At 39.0% G+C, this 22,037-nt stretch overlaps 1 protein-coding gene across 5 annotated transcripts in view; it reads left to right on the plus strand.

Annotated features, from left to right (window-relative positions):
* Positions 1–22,037, plus strand: part of ADAMTSL1 (ADAMTS like 1) — a 438,476-nt gene that overhangs the window by 297,177 nt on the left and 119,262 nt on the right. For all 5 annotated transcript variants that reach the window (XM_065046188.1, XM_065046189.1, XM_065046190.1 and 2 more), the window contains 3 exons: positions 6,342–6,468; positions 12,441–12,515; positions 15,490–15,647. In XM_065046188.1, coding sequence (XP_064902260.1) covers positions 6,342–6,468; positions 12,441–12,515; positions 15,490–15,647 — 360 coding nt within the window. The remainder of the gene's footprint in view (positions 1–6,341; positions 6,469–12,440; positions 12,516–15,489; positions 15,648–22,037) is intronic.

Raw genomic sequence — 22,037 nt, forward strand, 5'->3', positions numbered from 1 at the left:
GATGAATGAGATAGGGCTTCATTTCCACGTCTGTGGGCTCTCCTGTGTTGGCCCACACAGTAAATTGGTCAGTTATGTATGACTGAACCTGAAAAATTCAGTCTTTTTTATCCTTCTAATGAAATTTGCATATGAGGATAGGAGTTGCCCTTTTCCCACATCCAGTATTTTAGTGCCTCTATAAGTCCTCATTTAGAAGTTGTAGCTTTTAAATTGATTTAATTGCTTCTTTCTAAGTCAGGTACAGTTTCAGAATGAGGTTACATTTATTACTTTCGCTGAGGGAAGCCTGACAAATAGGAATTTCTCTTGAGTTCATTCTGCTGCTGGGTGTTTGTTTTTTGCTTCTAGAGGTTTGGCTGAATAGCCGATTCTCAATTGTGTCTGACATGCAGGTCAGGTGGAGGCACTACAGAGGTCTTCGTCTAGGCTTAGAAAGAGTAATAACAGGGAACCCTTGCCAGCTGGGAATGATGGCTTTATAGGGCAGATACTAAGCAGGATCTGCCAATCAGTTGTGGTGTATCAGTTGTAGATAAGACAATAAGCAACAACAAATCGTTGAGCTTGCCAGCCACATGCTTAGTGCATTGGAAGGTGGATCTCAGTTACTGCAGTGATCATGTTTAACAGTTTGGCTACTGATCAGTGACTGAAGTTTGTTTACATTGCCTGAACAGTTGCAAGTTGTGTTTGGCTCAAGTGTCAAGTGAATACATTGATTGCACATGTCACTGGGCCTGCTGTTACAAGCTTGGTTACAAATCACCTTATCATTGTGAAAATCTTAGTGTCTTCAATTATAGTTGCTGATTGCAGTGTGCTTGCACCTAAATTCCTTGAGACACAGGGGGATCCTGCTTGGTGCTGCACAAGACTGCTTGTCACAAGATAATGCTGGCAGGCTGCGAACTGTCATCACAAGGTGTCAGTGAACGGAAGGGCAGATACCACTTCAATAGGGGTTGCAAGTCCCTGTATCACAGACACTAGTCCGGTTCCAGTTTGCTGTACAGCCTGGAGCTTGTTCTCTCCACAATAAATTAAAGAGTACAACAGATCTTCATCCCGACTGTAAAGCAGGATTTTGGATCCAGTTGAAACAGTGGCTCTGATCCAAAACTTTCTTCAGCTGAGCAGTGACAATCAACACAAGTCCCATATTGAGCCCCACATTAGTATCCATCTGAAGGGCAACTTTGTTTTCCTCAGATTCTCAGAACTTCTTGTGTTTGAACTGCAGACATGCCCTTTGAAAAACAGAGAGATTTATTTATAATTGGCTAGATTTGCAAGCTTGCTTTATTACATTATTTCCTGCCCAGAGTTTCTTAATACTGAATAGAAATTATTATGAAAACTTCTTACTTCAGGGCATTTCCAGGCTAGCAAGGCTGAAGCAGAACCTGTTGTTGCTGGTCCAGTTTTATTTCTGGAAAAATCTGCTAAACTGAGACAGAGCTCAAGTCCACAAGGGGAACACATACACACATAACATTCATGCACGCACTCAGTGAGTTAGTTCCAACTCCTGTTGCGGGACTTTTAGCCTGATGCTTTTAAACTACACATGAGCAGATGCTCTGCTAACTTGATTTCCAAGTTTTTCCTGTAGTGTCCTGCAAAAATTATTTTGCTTGTTTATCTCAGAATCAGGAATATCCCTATTTTTCTGTTTTGCCAACTCACTAGCTGTCAGCAGAGTAAAAGCTGAAGCAGACGGGGGAGAATCAAACTCAGCAGGAAGTATGGGACTTCAGCATAAAATATAATATGGAATCTTTACCTCTGAGCAGAACTGTGGTATCTTGTGCCAGAAAACAGTACAGACTCAGCCAACTAGGGATTAGGTGTTATTATTCTGGCTTTCGGTTGCTAACTTTTTTTATGCTAAACCCACAAAGAGAATAAAAAATGAGCTCACTTCAGAGCTGGTAAAGAACTGGGCAGGGAGTTGGTACTTACCTGTGATTTCCTCCCTCTAGTGCTGCATGGCTGACATCTTCCATACACCGAGAGACCTCCAAAGCTCTGCATGATCTGCCTGTACTGCTATGAGGGCATATAACCACAACAGCAAAGAGCTTCATAAGAACGCCTTTAGAAATATGCAAGAGCTTCATCCAAAGCCTGTTGAACTTATAAGTGCATTTTCTTGATTTTAATGGGGTTTGGATTAGATTGTCAGGGAACTGAATGGAGCTGCTTCTGACATTTTGTGCGGTAACTATCTGCAGTTCAAGCCTCTGACCGCACTTCAGCAATTTGAAACTCAAAAGATTTCAGTGTGGAAAGTCTGTGCTTCATTATCCTGCTTTAAGGGAAGGAAGCTTAGCATGTAACAGAAATGAGTATGAAAACTGCTTACTTCAGAACATTTCCAGGCATAACTTGTTGCAGTAATCCATTTTCATTCCTAATGGGAGCTTCCTTCCCAGCCCTTATGGATTGAAATAGACTTACCTCCCTAAACCCTCCAGGATATGTTAAGACTGGGACTAGAATACATCAGAAAAGGAAGTCTCCATCCCACAGAAACTTCAACATTTCAACTTTGGTTCTAGTTTCAAACCAAGATGAGGAGATGACATTTCAAAGCTTTTCAGGGAGTGAAATATTCCCCAGACCTCTGTTTTTTTGTTACAAACCTTGTCCACCAAACCATTACTCTGAGCTGTAAATTGGAAGTACAATATCCTCATTCACTCCTTTGCCTTCCAAGGTGATCAAGCAGTATCTTCCATGGTGCTTGTTTTCATGATGAGTCCTCAAAACCAAAAAATATTTACATTGCTGCAGAATATATTGCCAAAATTAAAGGAATTTTGGTTGAAGAACTTATAGAAGTGACTACACAGAATGCACTGAAAGTATTCCCCAGAATTTGGAACATTCTTCGGATATAGATTTAGAAATATGTAATATTGCAGAAACTATTATTTATGCCATAATTAAAAACCAATTAAAAACCATCTAGTCAGATGAGTGTGCCCATAGCTCAGTGTCTCGGCAGGTTTTTCTAGCTCTGCAGTGTAAGTAAATCTACTTTCCTGACGTCTGGGTCTCTCCTGGTGTGTCCTATCTTTGGCATCCCTGATAACAGCAATTTCAAAAACCTCCCCTCTGAGTTTTGTTCATGTTATGAGTGAATGTTGAAAGAAACAATTCTGCCTTCCTGTTCCTTGCTAAGTCTCTGCAGATTTTGGAGGGATGGTAACATGTTTTCACCCACACTTTCATCTTTTGCAGAGTTCTCTGCAGCCTTGATGGAGAGTGAAAATAATGCTATAGAAATTGCATATTCTAATCTCAACTGAGCCATACCTATGTTTCTTCTGCTCATAGAGACAAAATTATTATTCTCATGAACTGTATTTTTTCAAGACCACTTTAATATTTCCTTGTCTGATCTTTTGCTTTCATAAGAATCCAGCCTGTATAATGTTTGCACATAAGAGCTACTAAAAAGTAACGTAAGAGGTCTGGTGTAGTGTTTTCCGTGTCAAAGCACCAGTGATGCTATTGCAAACACTACCAAACTTTTCCCTGAATGTAATCACCTCCGAAAGATGGAAGAAGGATTTACTTAGGTAGTGAAGGGAAAAAGGAAAAAAAAACCTGTCAGCTTCAGAACAATTTTTATTTCAGGCACTAGCTAATAACTCATAAGTGTTTTTAATGAAAATTTCATGCACATTCCCAGATATCTATTAAGACATATAATCTAGCAGAGTAAAGCAAAAAGCTGTGCAGACACCTCAGGGAGAAACAGGAAATTTATTTAGTTTCATCAAAATTTCTAATAGCATAAAAGTATCTGAGAGGCTGCCAAATTCAGGAAGATTAAAACACATTTTGCACATAAGTTTTGGTGTTCATAAGAGGTCTCATTTTGCTCATACTTCCATTTGAAATACAGCATTTCAACAAAATAATTATTTTTATGCTATATACTGGCAATGGCTGTCAATCTCAAAAAGAGCAATGACCCTCAAGATAATTTTCTTTCCCACTGAGATTTTCCAGCTCTACAAGTTATGACCCAGCTCCAAATTGCTCAATTTATAAATTAACTTTAACCAGACTACAGCCCATGGCAATGTGTGAGCTGATAATTCATAAAGTTAAAAAGGCTTTAAAAAAGTAAAGGCAGGTTTCAAAATGGATTGCCTTGTACCTGGATTTAAGATTCAGTCCTTTTCACATCCAGGCAGTTCACGTTTTACTTTCAAAATAGGGAAAGGCATGCAGATTTTGGTGTGACTATAGACTGAATCATTGTGTGAATATAAAATATGTTATAAGCAGAAATGAAAGAGAATTTTGGCCTCTGATATCTGTGCTCCTCAGCAAGATCCTTGTCGCTGTAGGCACTAGTGAGCTGTAATATGCTTGAAGGAAATTAATCTGTTTGGTAGGTACATCATACAGATTTCGGATCCTGTAAGTAATTTTTTTCACATTTCGTTTATGCAGAGACATGTATGAAAGTTAAAGCAAACCAGTCTATGTAAATCAAAGGTGCTTCAGCTCCTGTAGGAATATTCTTATTCAGAGAAAAATAGACCTAAATCTTACATGGTATCACTGATATAATTTACTTATCTCTATTTGAAAGGTCTGTATGGAACAGTCACAGTCAAGATAATCTTAGCTTTGCTTCAACTGTCTAACTGTTATTTGTCATGGTGTTTCTAATGTGATAAAAAGTCTCTTACAGTCTGGTATGACTAGATTTTAAAGGGAAATGTATCATTTGTGCTTGACTGTCACTCCATTAGCCCTCATTAATTCCCCTGGAGACATCATAATACAATGCAGAAGCATAGGAGACTGATCCAGTTCTGCCTTAGTAGAAGTGGGTAAAGTCAAAGCAATTTGATAATAGCTTTCATTAAGCCTGAATCTAAACCTGTAATGTTTTAAATTAAATTAATTATCCTATTGATATGACAGATAATCAAGGAAACTGCTATTGTGCTACTAGTAAAACAACCACGTTAGAAATGCAAATTGAATTGCTAAAAGTAAATACTGGATATTAATCAAAATCTGCATTTTCACAGGTAAATTAAGAGAAAGTGTTAAACCTGGAAGTACATCTCACTCTAGCAGAGATCTGCTATTCTGCACATGCAGATTTGCACAAAAAAAGGAGTGTTAGTCTGAATATGTAGGTGGGCAAGCTACACATGGATTTTTATGAGCCTGGATGATAAGTACCCTGTTTGCTCTTATTGGTTTCTAGGACCTAGCTCTCTGATTTAACTGAAACTCACAGATGCAAGAAAATTTAAAGCTGAAATAAGCACTTTGTTAAAAAATGCCTATGTTTATATATACTGTCGGTTTGTCTAAGAGTTGTAGTACAAACTCTTTGAAGTAGAGTTTATATACAATTATTTTTTTCACTGCTTACTTTGCACGCCAGAATGCTAAAAGGCCTTTCATTTTTCTAGTATGTATAAAGATAATTATAACACTGTGTGGACTTGCTTAATTTCTTGGATTGTAATTATTTATGTGCAAAATTCATAACTTGGATGCAGAATTCAAAGTTCAAACAAAAGGCCTACATTAGCACTCTGCTAAATAAATTTATATTTCATTAATTTAATTTTAAATTTATTTAATTATAAATGTATATTTGATTCTCCTGGGAGCTATATTTTTTTGCAAACTGAGAAGCCTATTTTATCTATTCAGGTTTTAAAATTTTGAACCAGAAATTTTGCACATAAGCATAAAGCCAGTTGCAGAGCAGGTAATTGCATTTCTGACTCTCAGTTCTTTTTGTTTTAACCATTTCCTTCTTCTTTATCAGATCTTTAACAATGTCTGAACACAGTCATTGATAGTGTGGAATGGGGTTATTGTCAAATATAGTTAAATCACATGGTTTTCCTAACTGCATAGCAGGTAAAATGTCACTAAAATCTCAGCCATGTTACTATTTATCTGTGCTGTTCTTTTATCTATCTGCCTCCCTCTTATCTGTCTTCTTATCTATTTCAGGCTTTTTCTTTGTGAAACTGTAAGTGTAATTACTGATAAGACTCTGACCGAGAAATGTTCACAATGCCCTAAAAAAAACCAGCCTCCAACAATACTCTTTTCTTTCTCTGGACTGCAAAAGCCATTGAGTAACCTGCTCACCATCTCATGTCTGAATTCTGTTCAAACTCCCAGCCAGATTTGCTCAGCCTCTTTCATTGCTAAGGTACTTTATGGCCCTCTAGAGACGCTGAGAGAGAAATTTGACAGTAATTAGTTGCAGAAATGGATTGAGCAGTCAGTCAGTAGGTGCTCACGTTGAACTGCGCATCTTTCTTTCTTGCCAGATCGTTGGCTGTGACCGCCAGCTGGGAAGCACAGTCAAGGAAGATAACTGTGGGGTCTGCAATGGTGATGGGTCTACCTGCCGGCTGGTTCGAGGCCAGTATAAGTCCCAGCTCTCAGCAAATAAACGTAAGCTGTCCCTTATGGTAAAGTGCCATCTTCCCGTCTTAGTGAAATACACATTCCTTGCAAGCTAGATTCCACCCTATCCTTTCTCAAGCATTTGAATTGTTGTGGTCAATCTGGTTGTCCCCACAGTTCCTTCCCTCTTGGGTTAAATAAGGCTTGCTCAGACTATAGCTCTGGCTGTGGGGATAGACAGACGGTTGTGGAAAGGTGTCATCATTGTATTCCCCATCTCAGCTAGACAGTTGCTTGGGAGGAGCAGGAGAATTAGAAGAGCTGGGTCTACCCTCAGTGGTTGTGGCTAGGCAGAGGACTCAGTCCATGCTGCGTTGAACAGAGAGGTTCATGCTGCTCTGCAGCAGTGGGGATCCTGGGGTCATGGTGGTGCCAGCCTGGCACAACATTCCATGTTGGACCATGTCTGCCTGCATGCCGAGTATGACAGCTCAGTCCTGAGGTGAACTGAGAGGCCTAAGCTGTCAGGAGGTGCCTACGTGAATGGGTACCAACAGATGTACACACCACACCGACAGGCTTTCCCACACGCTGCCTGAGCCAGCTTCAATGCTATCATGAGGTAGCATTAGTGTGCCCCAGTGACAGGGTTAGATTATCCTGGGCCCCAGGCAGGCTTTTCAGCCTGATCACAGCACCATAGATGGAGCTATAAAAGTTTGTGGATGAGAGATAGGGCATGTCTGGTCAGTTTGAAGGAAGGGTAAAAAGATAGATGTACTTTCATGCCTAGATATAAACACATAACCATGTGTGTTAGCCTGCAAACCTGCCTCCAGTTCTACTCAGTGGCATTAGAGTTTAATAAAACCATCTCTATCATTTATCGAGTGCTGAACAGCACATGATTTAAAAGATTCAAATAGCTGCATAGTATGTGCTGAAGACCATGCCTGTACATTTGTGGATTCCTGTATAGATAGCATTCAGTTCCTGTCGGGAGCGGAGGGAAGTGTTTCTTACAGAAGTTTCTCTCTGTCAGAGGATAGGTGCTTGGGTATGGAGCAGAGCACACGGAGCAGCAGTAAGCACAGTGCAACTTCTGTGTCCGCTGACTGGGAGGGACAGAGGGAGAGAAGGAAGGAGAGGAGGGAAGGAGGGAAGAAAGGAGGGAAGGAAGGAGGGAAGGAAGGAGAGAAGGAGGAAAGGAGGGAGGGAAGGAGGGAAGGAAGGAGGGAAGGAAGGAGGGAAGGAAGGAAGGAAGGAAGGAAGGAAGGAAGGAAGGAAGGAAGGAAGGAAGGAAGGAAGGAAGGAAGGAAGGAAGGAAGGAAGGAAGGAAGGAAGGAAAGGAAGGAAGGAAGGAAGGAAGGAAGGAAGGAAGGAAGGAAGGAAGGCTATTTTTTGTGAAAGAAAGAAAGAAAAGAGTAATCCTCATAAGAGTTCAATTGCTGAGGCAGAACTGCACATTAAAGGGCAAAGGAAACAATTCACAAAGATTTGGTAATGTATTTTTTACCTCACTGTTACTGTTTCTGCAAAGTGCATGAACGGATTCAGAAATCTCCAAGCTGTTTGAGACACAATAGTATTTGAGAACTTTTTTTGGCAAATGTATTTTCCTGTAGGAATAATTTATTAGTTTTCAGTTGTTTTATGGTAAAAAAGGTGGTCCCCTCTTTTCTCCTGGGGATAAAGGCACTCATGTATTATGATCAATACCAAAATGTTAATAAAATACAGTTCCTACTTCCAATGGTTTGCTATTAAAGAACGGTGTATAGGTAGAAGAGCAGATGGCACAGAGCATAGTCTTACAGTGAGACAAATGTGAAAAAAATGTTAGAGAATGGTTTGTTCAGACACATTTGCATGCAAATAATTGTTATACACAACTGACATAAATAACCAGATTTTATATGCATTCTTTATAAACCACGTGATGTTACTCTCTCCTCTGCTGTAGACATACTGCAACACAGTACAAATTTTGAATATATCTAAAGTATGTGGTCCTTTAAATTAGCTTTTTACAATTGTTAAGGGCACACTTACAGTTCTCCTTCACATAGGTGAATTCATATGAATTCTTTTTGAGCTTTGCTTCCAAATGGATTATGTATATGCTGTGAAAATTTGAGATTTTAGTTAAAAGCTTACCCTGGTTTTATTTTTTGCATTTAACCTCCTCAGTGCTATTGAAATACCTGTCACTTTGGCACTTTATCTGTGTTAGCATCTTGCTTACTTGTCACTTTAAACATATCTATGTAAGCATATCTGGGATCAGGGCCTCATTTATTTGCTGGAATGACTGGATTACATTTGGTTAGTGAATGGCTTAATTCCAAGTTATCTCTGTACAATAATCCTTGTTTCTCAATAATTACTTCTATTTTGTTCATGGTATGAACAAGGCATTAAAAGCCTATGTGAGACGGACTGCCATGCAACATAAGAGAAATCAGAAGGGGCATGTGCAGCAGTGAGCAGATATCAGCAGAGGTCTTCTGTGGGCTCACCTGGGATTTTTATTTCCTAACAGAGACAGCATTCAATGTTGAGGACTGTGCTAGGGAAATCGGACGGTGGCCTTTATTCCATCACTGTTCCAACAGTTTCTGAAGTTGTTTATGTCTCAAAACCATCCCAGACACAGTCTTAAGCTTGTCATACTGAATTCATTTATTGGTGCTCATATCCAGTTCCCTTCTCCATGCTGTTTATATCATACAAAGGCATAGGAGAAGGATAGTACTAGAAATAAATTTGTAAAGCTTTTAAACACTTAGCACTTGGTACAGGAACAGCTTCCTCAGTATTTATAGGGGTAGTATACATCTCCCAGTGGTCTCAGAAACAGAAGCATAGCAGGAAAGAAGGCAGTGTGATGTTGAATAGTCTCTTAGATTTTTATGAAAAAGGAAGCACCTGTGTCTCTGCTCCTATTCCAAAAAAACCCCCATCAAAACTACAAAAGACGTCATTCATTCCAGAAATATCCTTTTCTTTTAGTCCAGGGCTTCAGTGGTTCAATCTTTTAAAGTCTGCATAAAGTGTTTGGGTTTTTTTTTTAATAATATCTCCTTTTTGAAAGAGTGTATGTATCTTCCTATGGAAATGAGCTACATTTAAGCAGGCTTCTTCCTATTCACCAAGGAGATGTAGAGTTGATCCCATAAGTAGTGGGTGAATTCTGATGATCACCTTGTGCAAAGCTAGTATTTCTCTAAAAAAAGTATTGACATCTACCACTGATGTAGATTACTTTTAATAGAGAATTATAAAAATTGCTATGCTGAGGCAGAATAGATATTTATCTGGTTACTTTTGCCATGGTTGTCAAAAATAGATGCAGTTCCAGATTTCTATTGAATATCAATAGTAATGGGGAAATAAAGACAACTCCTTTCTTGACCATGGGAACTGATGGCTAGACCACTTGGACAAAGTCCAAATTCAGAGTCCAAATTCAAAGTCCAAAACCAGAAGAAACTGATCTCTCATGTGAATATGACACATGTATCTGACATATAAACTTTCCCTAAATTCTTGCACTTTCTTCACAGCCCTGGGTCACTGTCATCTCAGTTGTATGAGTTGTTCCCTTGCCTTCCTCTGCATCTCCTCCTCTCTGCTTATGGATGGGGAGAGCTATGACTAAATATTCCCATACTTACTTCCACATGTCTCTTCACAGGAAATGTCTCCTTCTTATCACTATTAACCTCAGTTTGTGAGAGCAGGAAGCACTGTGATAAGCATGAATCCCACTGAGCTTTGCATTTCACATAAAGAGTGCTAGGATTTCAAATGAAAGCAATGAAAAGATCAGGTGAAATATAGTCCTAGCAATGCCCTGGGGCAGAAGAGATGTAAGAATGTATGATATATAAGCCAGCGTGATCTTTAGACTGTCCAATTTTTTGGTGACAGGTGAGTGAGTTAGTTTTTCACTCTCCAGCACAGAACTCATAAATGCGAGACAGTAAAATGTAACAATGACACAGTACTGTTTTTAAATAGGGCTTGTAAAAAGACCATTAACATTTTTTAAAAAATTGAAGTTATAGTTTTCCCAGATTCGTTCCAATAAATGTGGTACATTCAGAGCAGAATGATTTGTCACACCCATGGATTTTGTCCCCCAAAATGGTTAAAGTGCATCTATCTCACTGGGTATCTTGAATGTGAGTGTCAGAATGGTACCAATAAATTCAGCAATAAATTAAGCATTAGAATATCAATATTTAATGACTTGAATATTTGTCTTTTCAATTAGGAAATAAGAATTCTCTGTAGAAATGAAAGATTTCTGTCTTTGCTAATTAGTGTGTTATAGAGATGTATATGAGCAGAATGTGTGTTGAAGAGAGTTTAACGCCAGTGTTACAGAAGTCTTGGGAGGCACTGAAATTTCTGGATAGGTTGAGAAAACTTATCAAATCATATTTTGAAAATAATGACAATGTTCTGAAGGGCCTGGGTACACAAACAGGCTTTATGTCCACACAACTCTTGTGATACACAGATTTATCAGGCTGCCTACATTTGCCGCCTCACTTCTGGGATATTAAGAGGCCACAGAAGTATGGTTATTTCACTCACTAAAACTTTCCAATACGACAGTGTCAGAAATTCCAGTGGCACATGAATGAATTTTAAATTTAATGGGTTCTAGTTCATAGTTTTGAGATATTATTGGTCTGGACAAATTAATGTGTTCTTTAAAAGAAGTCCCCACTTCTCATAGTTTTCCCTCTTTCTGTAGCCTCTCTTTACTTTTTGACATAAAATGACAACATGAAGTTTTGCTGGCAACTGAGAAACCTGAGTTAGCTAGGCTGAAACTGTTTTCCCGGGTTGGTCAGGTCTGTTCTCAGAAATTTGTGGCCCCAGATCATATCTTTGGATGCAAGCTAACATGCCTTTATTTGCTGAGTTAACCTCACCTGGCAAAGTAACACATTGCTTGGAGAGCAGAGCTATAGTTCTTGCTAGCAGGCATCGCATGACACAGATGTGAGTGGTTCTAATGAACAGCTAGTGAAAGGGGCCTTCATTCCTCTCATATTTTACCACCTCCCCAAAAAAACCCTCTTAGACATGCATACTTTTTCTTTCCCAACTTCTGGTTATAGGAGGAAGAGGCAGAAAAGACAGGAAAAGGTAAATGGAGAACATGGGCATGCTGGTTCATCCAGGTCAGCGTTCTCTGGGCACCCATTCCATGAGCCAGGCATAGAGCTGGGAGCACTTTCTAGCATCATTCCATACCTTGCCTTCCTGTCTCCATTCAGAACACTACTGAGGTTGCTGCCTCTTCAGAAATGCTGACCTAACTAACTCTCACAGCAGCATGTGACCTACATTCTAAGTCACACCTCAGTTTAAACACAGTTGGCAAAGCTCCCATGGGCTTTATAGGTGGAAGATCCTGTTCTAACACCTGTTTACATTACAGTCTAACGGGCTTCTGTTTTTTGAGGGCCTTTCTGTTAGTGGTGTGGAAAGGGAAGCAGAATTATAGCACTTCTAGTCATTATAATAAGAGGTGTGAAAGGGAAGGCATGCCTGAGGGGTAGCAGGAGATCATCACACAGCATGGGCAAGGTCATGGAGAAACTATAGTGTTCAACTGGGAGAATCAAGAGAAGGAATGGGCTGTTCTGGTTAAGCATCAGAATAGGCTTGTGCTTCTCTACTTCACCACAAACACCAATTAGAAAGACTTGGAAGTGGTTTAAGTAGAGTTGTGGTGAAATAGAAAGCTATTAGTTACCATTGAAATCCAGAAATGGTTGTGAAAGAGTTGAGAATAAAGAAAATCAATAGTTTGGGGTTCTTACCATATTTAACAAATCCTTTTTTTCAGATTTTTAAAATTCTCTCATAATTCTTAGGCTTAATTGGTCCAAAAGCTTGTCTTTTGACTGCCTTGTAAGCGCCTAGTTCATTGCTTATTTGAAAATGTATGGGAATTTCTTTGCTTATTTACTCCATGCACTTTTGCCTTCCCGCAGTGGATGATACGGTGGTTGCTATCCCTTATGGAAGCAGGCAAGTTCGCCTTGTGCTGAAAGGACCCGATCATTTATGTAAGTAGAAAAATATGAAGTATATTTGTTTAAGAAAGCCTTGCTAACCCACGGTGCTCTGTTTACACTGTGGTGTCTGGTTTCCCTCTCTCAGATCACTGATTTCAACACAAGGATGAGTCCTGCCCTCAGAAGCTCTCCTTGGACCCAGTTACATCAGTGGTACACACTTATTTCAAAGCAGAGCTTAGCTAGCATTGCAGAATCCTTTTCCCCGCCACAATTTTTTGGTCATTTCTGTTTGCTTATACTTTGGTTGGCTCATTTGGTGCCAAGTGCTTTTGTTTAAAATTAATAAAATATATCCCACTGAGTGAAGAAATATTGAGGACAGTAAAGGATAGCTTCCCTATAACAGAGCTTAGCCATCAAGCTGCTCATGACTTTAACACTTTCCTGTTGTGATAATCTCTTTCACTCCCGTAGATACATGCACACATGTGCATGTACACACACAAACAAATCATGGTCTGAAGATTAGGAACAGCATGCACCAGTCAAACCGTGCTCCTTAGTAGTGATATTGTTGCTAGCCTGTCACTTGGTGGTTATAGCACTTCCCTGCTTCATCTGACAAGGGAGCTGCATATCCCAGAAGCTGTGTACCCTTCTTCTCTGGAAGAAGAGTCTCAGTATTTGAGAATACACTAGGAGAGCTGAAGTCAAATCTATTTATTTCCTGAATAGAAGCTCCCTGATTCTCTCTCTCTTACCTTCCAATGCAATAGCTACTCAAAAGCTGCTCCTTTTTACATCAGCAGCAAATGAATGCTGGAATGTTGGTAAATGGGATTCACTGTCAGAAAATCCACAAACTGTACTGCATAACCTCTCGGAAGCACAAGTTATTGTTAGATAAGTGGGGCTCCCTTTCTGCTTTTTAAAAAGGTAATAGGACTTTCCTGCAGCATGGACAGTGTAAATACAAATGTTTGACAGTGTAAATACAAATATTAGTGCCAGCAAGGAGGTAGAACACCGAATCATTCCCACTCTCTCCAGATTTCCTTTGCCCAAAGAACTTATATCATGTGGCAAAAGAAGAGGTCATTTATTGGTCCTCTTCCATAGCTTACTGCTTGTGTTGAGAAAACAGTGAGCATGCCATAACCTTTTAACGGTTCTTTAGATTTAGAGCTGTGAATAGAGACCAGCAAATTATAGGTTATAAACTAAAAAAAAACAAAACATATTATGTTTTTCTTAAGAGTTCAAATGCTGCCTGTACTTCGGTTTTAAGTGGCCCTTCGGGTATTCCTAAGCTGCTCCACTATGCTTGTTATTGCTTTCCCAGTAAATGATTTTCGCTCTTCCTTTCCTCTCCTATCTTCTTTCCCATATATGTGTTCTCTTCCAACACAGAAAAAAAAAATCGTGCTTTGATTATTTTTTCAGAGAAATTGAGCTATAAAACAGCTTAGACAGAAATTAGATTTTAGCAGGAGAAACTCATCTAAAGCTGTCTTCACTCAGGCCATATCGCATTTCAGGACAAAAAGATTTGAATCAGAGGGGTCTGCCTGAATCAACTGCTCTCTGTAAAAATGAAAAAGTCCAAATACATTTCTTGTTTATTTCAGTTGTCCATGAATCTTTCTGTTCACCCATCACAGGATTTTATATACATATGAGCTACAGTCAGTTGGAGGGGAGGGAGTATTTTGTTCTGTGTATTTTGGTTGTGGGAGAAGTCAACAGGAGGACAATTACATATACACAAGTCTTAAAACCGTCTTTATCCCTGATGCATGCAGCCTTGTCCAGAAGTTAATATGTCGCCAAGTCCATCACAAAGGAAGAGACTAGTCTCACTGAAAACCAAGGAATTCATTAACACAGAGCAAACTCTTAGTGTACTGCAGCTTCCTTCATTAGTTAATTCCTATGACCCATCCTGCTAAGCAGTCTAATTACTGCAATTATCTTTTCTTCCCCTAATTAACAGCTTAATACATGCTCATAAAAACACTTCTCCCATTTACTGTCTCTAAAAGCATTATTCCATCACAGATTAATAGTACGTCCCCAGCTAATTCAGATTTTGCCTTAGCTGTCTTTCTGTTTGAGATAAAATTTTGTGCATAATTTCACAAATACATGTGAAAAGATTATAGCTTTGCAATCCTTAATGATGAAGGGCATTGACACTTTGAAATAAATACAAGAAACAGTTTACTGGTGAATGTGCTATAAAGCAAAACCTGAAGTTGGTCAAGAGTCTAGCTAGATGATGGAATAGATCTACTTTCTGACTGTTGATTTCCATTTAATAAATAATTTAATATGTTTACTATAATTTTACAATTGGAAGTAACTGATACCAAACAGTATCTGGATTAGTGCCCACTTTTTGTGAGCTGTAAGTGTAGAGGGAACCAGAGGGAGAGCTCAGGAGCGTTCAGGACTCACCATCCCTTCCTATTCCACCCGGGTGGATCAGACTGCTTCTGGAGAGGAGGCAGGATTGCTCTCAAACTGATCTTTCTTTCCTGGATGTCTTGCTTTCAGTTAATTGTCTACCATAGCACCATGTGGTTAGTGACCCACCTTTGAACTGAAAGAAGGAACAACAACTTTACAAAGCCAGCACTCATGGGGGAAGGTCTGAGTCATGCTCTGCATAGGAGCGTGACTTACTGAGAGTGAGTTAAATGACAGCAAATATGCCTAACTAGAAATGGATTAATATGTCTGGAAGAGAGTAAAAACATGACCTATGGGTGAGGAGGTGAATGCAGAGCTAAAAATCCAAGGGTTGAACAAAGCCAAAAAGCAGATGGAGGAGAAAAAAGAAAAGGAATGTATGAGAATGTGAACAAACTGTAGAAAAGAACAAAAAAGTTGCAGTATCACTAATTTAGGAGGCAAGTCTGCACCACCACTGTTTTGTGTTGGTTTTCTTTTTCTGCTCTCACTTACACTTACTTCAAATAATAATGTTCCAGTTTCCTGTTAATTTGTTTTCATTTGTCAGATTTGGAAACCAAGACTCTCCAAGGTGTGAAGAGTGAAAACAGCCTCAGCTCCACAGGTTCCTTTGTCGTGGACAATTCTAGTGTTGATTTCCAGAAGTTTTCTGACAAGGAGATATTAAGAATATCTGGGCCTCTCACAGCAGACTTCACTATCAAGGTGAGGATCACTGGTCTTAGACGTCTTAGAGCAACATAAAGTAAGACAAGATGCATGAGAAAGATGAGAGTGATTTTTCTAGATCTTAATTTTCAAGTAGAGATTTACCACAAAGCCTAATCCAGGCTAGTTCTTGAGCTCTACGTTAAATTCTTTACAGTCAAATATCTGATGAAAGCCTAATTGGACACTTCTTGGGAGACTGAATTTATATCAAGAAAGACATACCCAGTATGTGCCCTCAAGAGAAAATACAAACTCATCACAGGAAAGGCAGATTACTTTCTGCCTGTGCTGCTGAGATACCTATAAATCAAGAACATTCAGCTTGCTTTGCCTGTGATGAGCACAAAGAAAGAAAGTCTGTATATTTGGCCTGTAATCTGTGAGGTTTATACTAACGTAACTTCACAGAAGACTGTAAGGGAGTGGAGAATGAGGTCCCCAAGCTCCAAAATAAGTGGGATGACTTTCCTTGAGAAGTCATGGTGTCATTTTGAAGTTCTGCTTAGTGTTGCACGGGCAATAAGAATAAAATTGTTTCCTCCCATTAGAGCATTTCTGTTCTTCCAGGTAATATAAAACACATTGCTGGAAGCAATGCATACATTCTGTAGGAAAACACACATACAAAAATGAACATTTGGGAATCACAATAAAATAAATCCTTTTCCAGTAGGTCCAAGCAACTTGAAGGATTTCAGCTGTAAAACTGTAAAACCTGTATCATGTCCAGGACTACATAAATTTTTCACCATGGGCCCCAGAGGCAGATGACATTTGCTTTAACCTAGAGCTGATGGCAGCTAGAAGTTTGAACAATGAACTGGAAAATGCAGTGAGTTATTATGTTGGGTTAAGCTGAGCTGGGCTGGAATGGGTTATCTTGGGAAACAGCAGAGCCCTGTAGACTGTCCCCTACTCATCTGGAGTGTTAGCAGCACTAAAAGCAAGCTGAAATTATCAGGACTGGTTCACAAGGAGAAGCCTGACCTGAAGAATGCATTCCTTTCTCTTTGAAGGTCAGAATGAAAATTCCTTAATAAAACAGATGCTGCTCAACTCAAAATGTCTAAAACACTTTTACCTGTATTACGGATGATATCCAGATGATGAGCATCAGCACAATGTAAACAGTATTGCTCATTTGGCATTATTTGTTCTGTCTATGGATTAAAAGCAGACTTGTTAGTTAGGACATCCCTGTCAGGGACAGCTGGCCATGTAGACCAGTGGCCCTGAAATGGTAACGGGAGGTTTGGACTGTGTTCTGGGTATTACCACAGTTATCTTTTATGACAGGGAAAATACCGTTACCTATAGATGTTTGCATTTCTTTCTCTGTTAAAGCAAGGGAAGAAGTGCTGGTTCAATCAAAGATAGTCCCCCACTTGTATAATGACTGTCTGGACAATATGAGTGTACAAACTGGCTATGAATGGGCAGAACAGACTCTGCTGAGTTGAGACTGAAATATTTTAATAGTTCCTTCTATGTGTTTCCAATTTTTGAATGTCCGAATAGCATGGCTTGGCAGGTGTTAATTTATTGGCATATCTGTTGTCTTAATTGGATAAGGCACAAAGAAAACCGCTGTTCACAATTGTGGTGTCTTTTCTGAGGTTAGCATCAGATTTTGCCTTGAATCAGACACTTAAAAACTCCTTGCATTTGAATCACAGTTAGTTTTTTAATAAACAGCTATGGAAGCTACTCTAGGTATTGCTTCATGCAACAAGGATATTATGCTATACTATTTAATTATTTTTCTTACAAAATTTATTATCTTCTGGATATTTCATTTGTTAGATTTTGTTGGATATAGGAGTGCACATACAAGTAAGGCTAATGCAGATGTACCAAAATGCATGCATACTTCTCAGTTAAGTCAGACTTGGCAACTGCTTTCCTTGCTTACTATAGCCATGACTATTTTGCATTTAGCTTGTGAAGGTAAAGTACTTTCTTTAAAAAATCAGACAAAAGACTTCTCTGTGGAATTAACAAGTTTTCCTTACAAAGCGGAATTGACTTGGGTATAAAGATTTACTTTCCTGGGAAAAGGCAGGTTTTATGAAAACAGATCTAAATGAACTTGTAGCAGAACTCTAGTTTTATGACCATTGTCTCCAGAATGACTGTTATAATCCTTTTCAATTGACCCTGTATGCTCTTATTCAGAGAGGTCAAGTTAGACACCTGGATATAATTCAGAAGTAGAAACTCAGTGTGGAAGCTGATATTTAAGTTTCTTTATTGGTGACATGGAGTGCTTTAAAAGTGCAAGAAGAAAGCTCATACTTTTGCTCTAGGAGGTGAATTGTATAATTGCTAGATTTCTTTACTTTGTAATAGTCAGTGGTACATTCCTCATGTGCTTAAACTCCTGGCAATCTTTTCACAAGATATGTAAGTGGCAAAAATAATACAATAAAACAGCTCTCTTTTTTAAAAGTGAAGGTGTTGTCACAAAATGGGAGAAGAACTGGAGTTTTTAATCTTCTTATTTTTTATATTCATAGTTCAATAATTACAAATGTCCATTATAACTTTAAATGTTTGAAAGTCAGGAGGCCTCAAAAAGGTGATAGCAAACTTAAATTCCACTTGAATTTTTCTTCCTAACTTCTGAGAATTTCCCCATTGTCATGTTTTTAATACAAAATTCTGATTCACATGAATAGGAATACCTTTTTCCTAAGAGAAAAAAAGTGTCATGTTTGACAAATTCCTAGTGAAATGAAGGTCATTTTCACCTAGAGATTTTTCTGGCTGACACTGTGATCTAGGGAACAGAGCAGTAATAACACACAGGGTGACTTTTCTTTATTGGCAGAGCTGCCACTGATGTGCTGTCACACATTCACCTATATGTGCTAAAAAATCTCCCTTGTCAATATTGTTGATTTCAGACAGAAAATAGAGAAACTTGGAGTGACCAGTTGGTGTCACACATCTGCACTTCTTTGAGCAGGACGAATCAATACTGTCAGATGGGGTCTACACCTGATAATGTAGTGCTAACAGTCATCACTGGTCAACTGTTTAAAGCAGTCAGCACGACAAATATGAACCACCTGAGTTACAGGCTTATTGAAACAGCCAGAAGGGGCTGCCAGGGAAGGGTTAGGCCTGGCAAAACACAGCCTGTTGGGGTTTGTTTTACAGGCTGTGGTTTTCACATAGCCAGTGCCCTAGCCCTGTGGCTCAGATGTGAAGCAGCAAAGACCAGTGGGTTTAAAACAAGGTCTAGTAAAGGGTGTTGTCCAGGTTTGAGGCTGGTTTGGAGGAGAAACCACTGTCAGCCTAGATCTAGACTAGACAAAGTTTATGTTGTTTTTCAACCCCTGGTATCAAGATGAAAGTTTGTTCGTAGGGTCTGCATGGCATCAACAGCTTTGCATCAGGGATGTATAGAGTTGGATCAGATAAATGTTTGTCTGGAGGCTGACAGAGGTATTTGGATTAGGATTGGATTTGTATTGATGTTGTCTTCTGTAGTGCTAGGGCTGATAAGCTTTGATTAAGGGCTGCTGCTAGAAGAGACTGCCTGCCTATTTGTTTGTGCTGGTGGCTGGGGGTACTGTTGGCTGATTTAGAAATGGTACAGACCAGGTTCCCTTGAGCAGAGTTACTGCTGAGATTAGGATTTTGGCCTCCAATTGTCCAAAAAGTTATAAAATAGAGAGCAAAACTGGATGCTGAGTTACACAGAGCACTACAGCTAGCCAGACAACTATTATCTCAGTTGCGATCTAGCACTGGCAGAAACTGCTGGTGAGAGAAATGTATTTGATTAGAGTCCAGGTTAACAAAAGAAAATGAGGTTGGAGGTTAGCCTAGACTTCCTAGGACTTGCAAGGGCATGCAGGAGATAATGCATGTTCAGGCATCTGGCAGAGAGGTTGATGGGCCTTGTCAGTCTAGGGCCAGGACTGGATTAAATAATTGCTTTTGAACCAAGAGCATATATTCATTTACCTTGTGGAATGAAATAAGAAATCACTTCAATACTTACTTTAGGGCAGAGGCCAAAAGATGCAAATCTGCTCTAGCTTCAAGGACCTACTGTTTATGGCTGGCTTATTGTTGGATTTTAGAAATATTACCATAGGAGGATTGGGGTGATGACAGTAAGGGTCTGCTGTGTAATTTAGTCCTGATGCTGGCAAAGGTTTCTAGAGGAGATTATGCCTCATATTTGGGAGAAGGCTGCAGGTCACACAGGAAGTGGTGAAGGATCTAGACTTGGAAGCACTGGTAGATTAAGTTTAGGATGGTGCTCCTGGGAACAGACGAGCTAGAATTAAGGCTGAGCACACAGAAATAGTGAGAGTTAAAGTTTAGTTGTGGTTGAGCCAAGTTTTGTGTTATCAAAGTCAAATAATCAAAACATTTTGCTTAATCTAGAAGAGACCATTGGAGTATAGTTCCTTTGTCTTACTGATTTTACTTTTGTAGAGGACAGATTGGATTTAACTGGAAGGGTTTCTGTAACATGGTCTGTATCATTAGCTGTTAGCAACCTATGTTTGCATTCCATATATATATATATATTTTTTAGCAATGGTTGTATAACCCATTCTGATTTTCCAATTTCAAAAAACTATGCAGTTATTGTAACAGTCTCTAGGTCAAGTTCACAAGTTGACCAGCTTGAAAGAGACCTAATCATTATTTATCTTGACTAGATCTTGTGACAAGTTCAGAAGGATTCTACCTTTTTCCTCATATTTTGGCAAACTTTTAATTCTGTTCAATATAAATTATTTCTATTAATAGTTATTAGAACACAAGCATTCTCCTAATGAGCATATTCTGTCTAAGTACATTGGAACTGCTGTACTAGGTCAAGCAAAAAATCTGCTTCAGTCAGGTTTCTGTTTCAGAGAAGGACTGGTTTCAGATACTGAAGGAGAGAGTGCAAGGTTATCATCGGCTTGTAGAACCTCCTTCTTGATATCTGTGTTGCATTTGGCCTATTGTGTTTAATGACTCAAATGAGTCACATGATTTCTGTGGCTGATTTAGAGGCTGAATTGAGAAGCAATGGAGGGAGCTGTCTTCCATGTAAAGGCAGTCCCAAAAGCAAGCTGATCCAACACAGAACCATCACAATCAAGGGAGATGAGTGCAGAAGTGGACAGTAGATGTGTTCCCTGGAGCCGGAAAGCAGAGCTCTTTTCAGCATTCCAAGGGAAATAAAGACAAGCACAGAGGAGTCATGGTGTAGTGCTGTATTAGACCATATGCTTGAAAGCCTTCAGTATCTCTCATGATTTACAGATTTTGTACTTGTTATGTTATTTTAAATAAGCTTGTAAAATTATTTTCCCAAGAAAATGCCTGGCTCTTATTCCTTCTTCATGAACAAATTATGAGCAACAGCAAATCTCTTGCACATTATTATTCTTTTTCAGTGTGAAGTATCACTACAGACAAATATTATAGGAATATTAAAAAGCACTCTAAGTAGAGAAGGGAAAGCATCATACAAAAAACTTTGTTTTTACTGACACGAATGCACAAAATTATGTATGCCACTGAAGATAGTTCTTAATACCCTCCTTCCCAGTTTCTTTGTATCTTACTTAGAAGACTTCAATTTTGAATTCTCATTAATAAATCAAACCAAATGACTGGGGACTTGGCACTTGGAAAAAGCATTTGTAGTAATGTGGAAAAATTTATTAGAACTTTTTAAATAAGTATAGTGACATGGAGCTCCATGATATATATACAATATACCAGGTCAGATTTCATAAGACAAAACATAGTATGTGACAATAATTCCCTTTCCCTGTCCCCATTTTGGGTCACACACACAAAAGAAAGGAATCGTGTCTTTCCTCCTCCACCAAACACATGGTTTCATACAAGGAGAACATCTTATCAAATACATTTTTCATGGTTTAACCCTGCAGTTTACATTGATGATTGCTTGGTTATCACTGCTGTTTATAAACCACTGATTAAAATTCAGAGCTGCTCAAGTAAGCTTAGTGCAGTTTTGTAGGCCAGGCCATTGTGTTCTTAAGTGAGCACAAGAAAAAAAAAAGGTTCAGGCATATGCTGCCAAAATCAGTCACGGAACGGTTGGGCTTTGAGGAATGTTGCCTGTGTCTTTGTTTTTGTGTGAACCATCACATTTAGGGCTATAGGAAAACCAGCACAATACGAAGTTAGACTCAGAGGTTGCAGTCTCTTAGTCACAGGACAGATCATAATAATTCAAAAAGATGATGCTGCTATTGCATTCAAATTATGAGGTCTGTTGTTTCTGTTCAGCTTTCTGTAGATATCCCCAAAATCAATCCTGCATTTTGCCAATCCCAGCCATTTACAAAATTAATTTTAAAAAGCAAGGTAGCAGCAAAGATTTTTTTTTTT

This window comes from Columba livia, chromosome Z (assembly GCF_036013475.1).
Source record: "Columba livia isolate bColLiv1 breed racing homer chromosome Z, bColLiv1.pat.W.v2, whole genome shotgun sequence".
NCBI lineage: Eukaryota > Metazoa > Chordata > Aves > Columbiformes > Columbidae > Columba > Columba livia.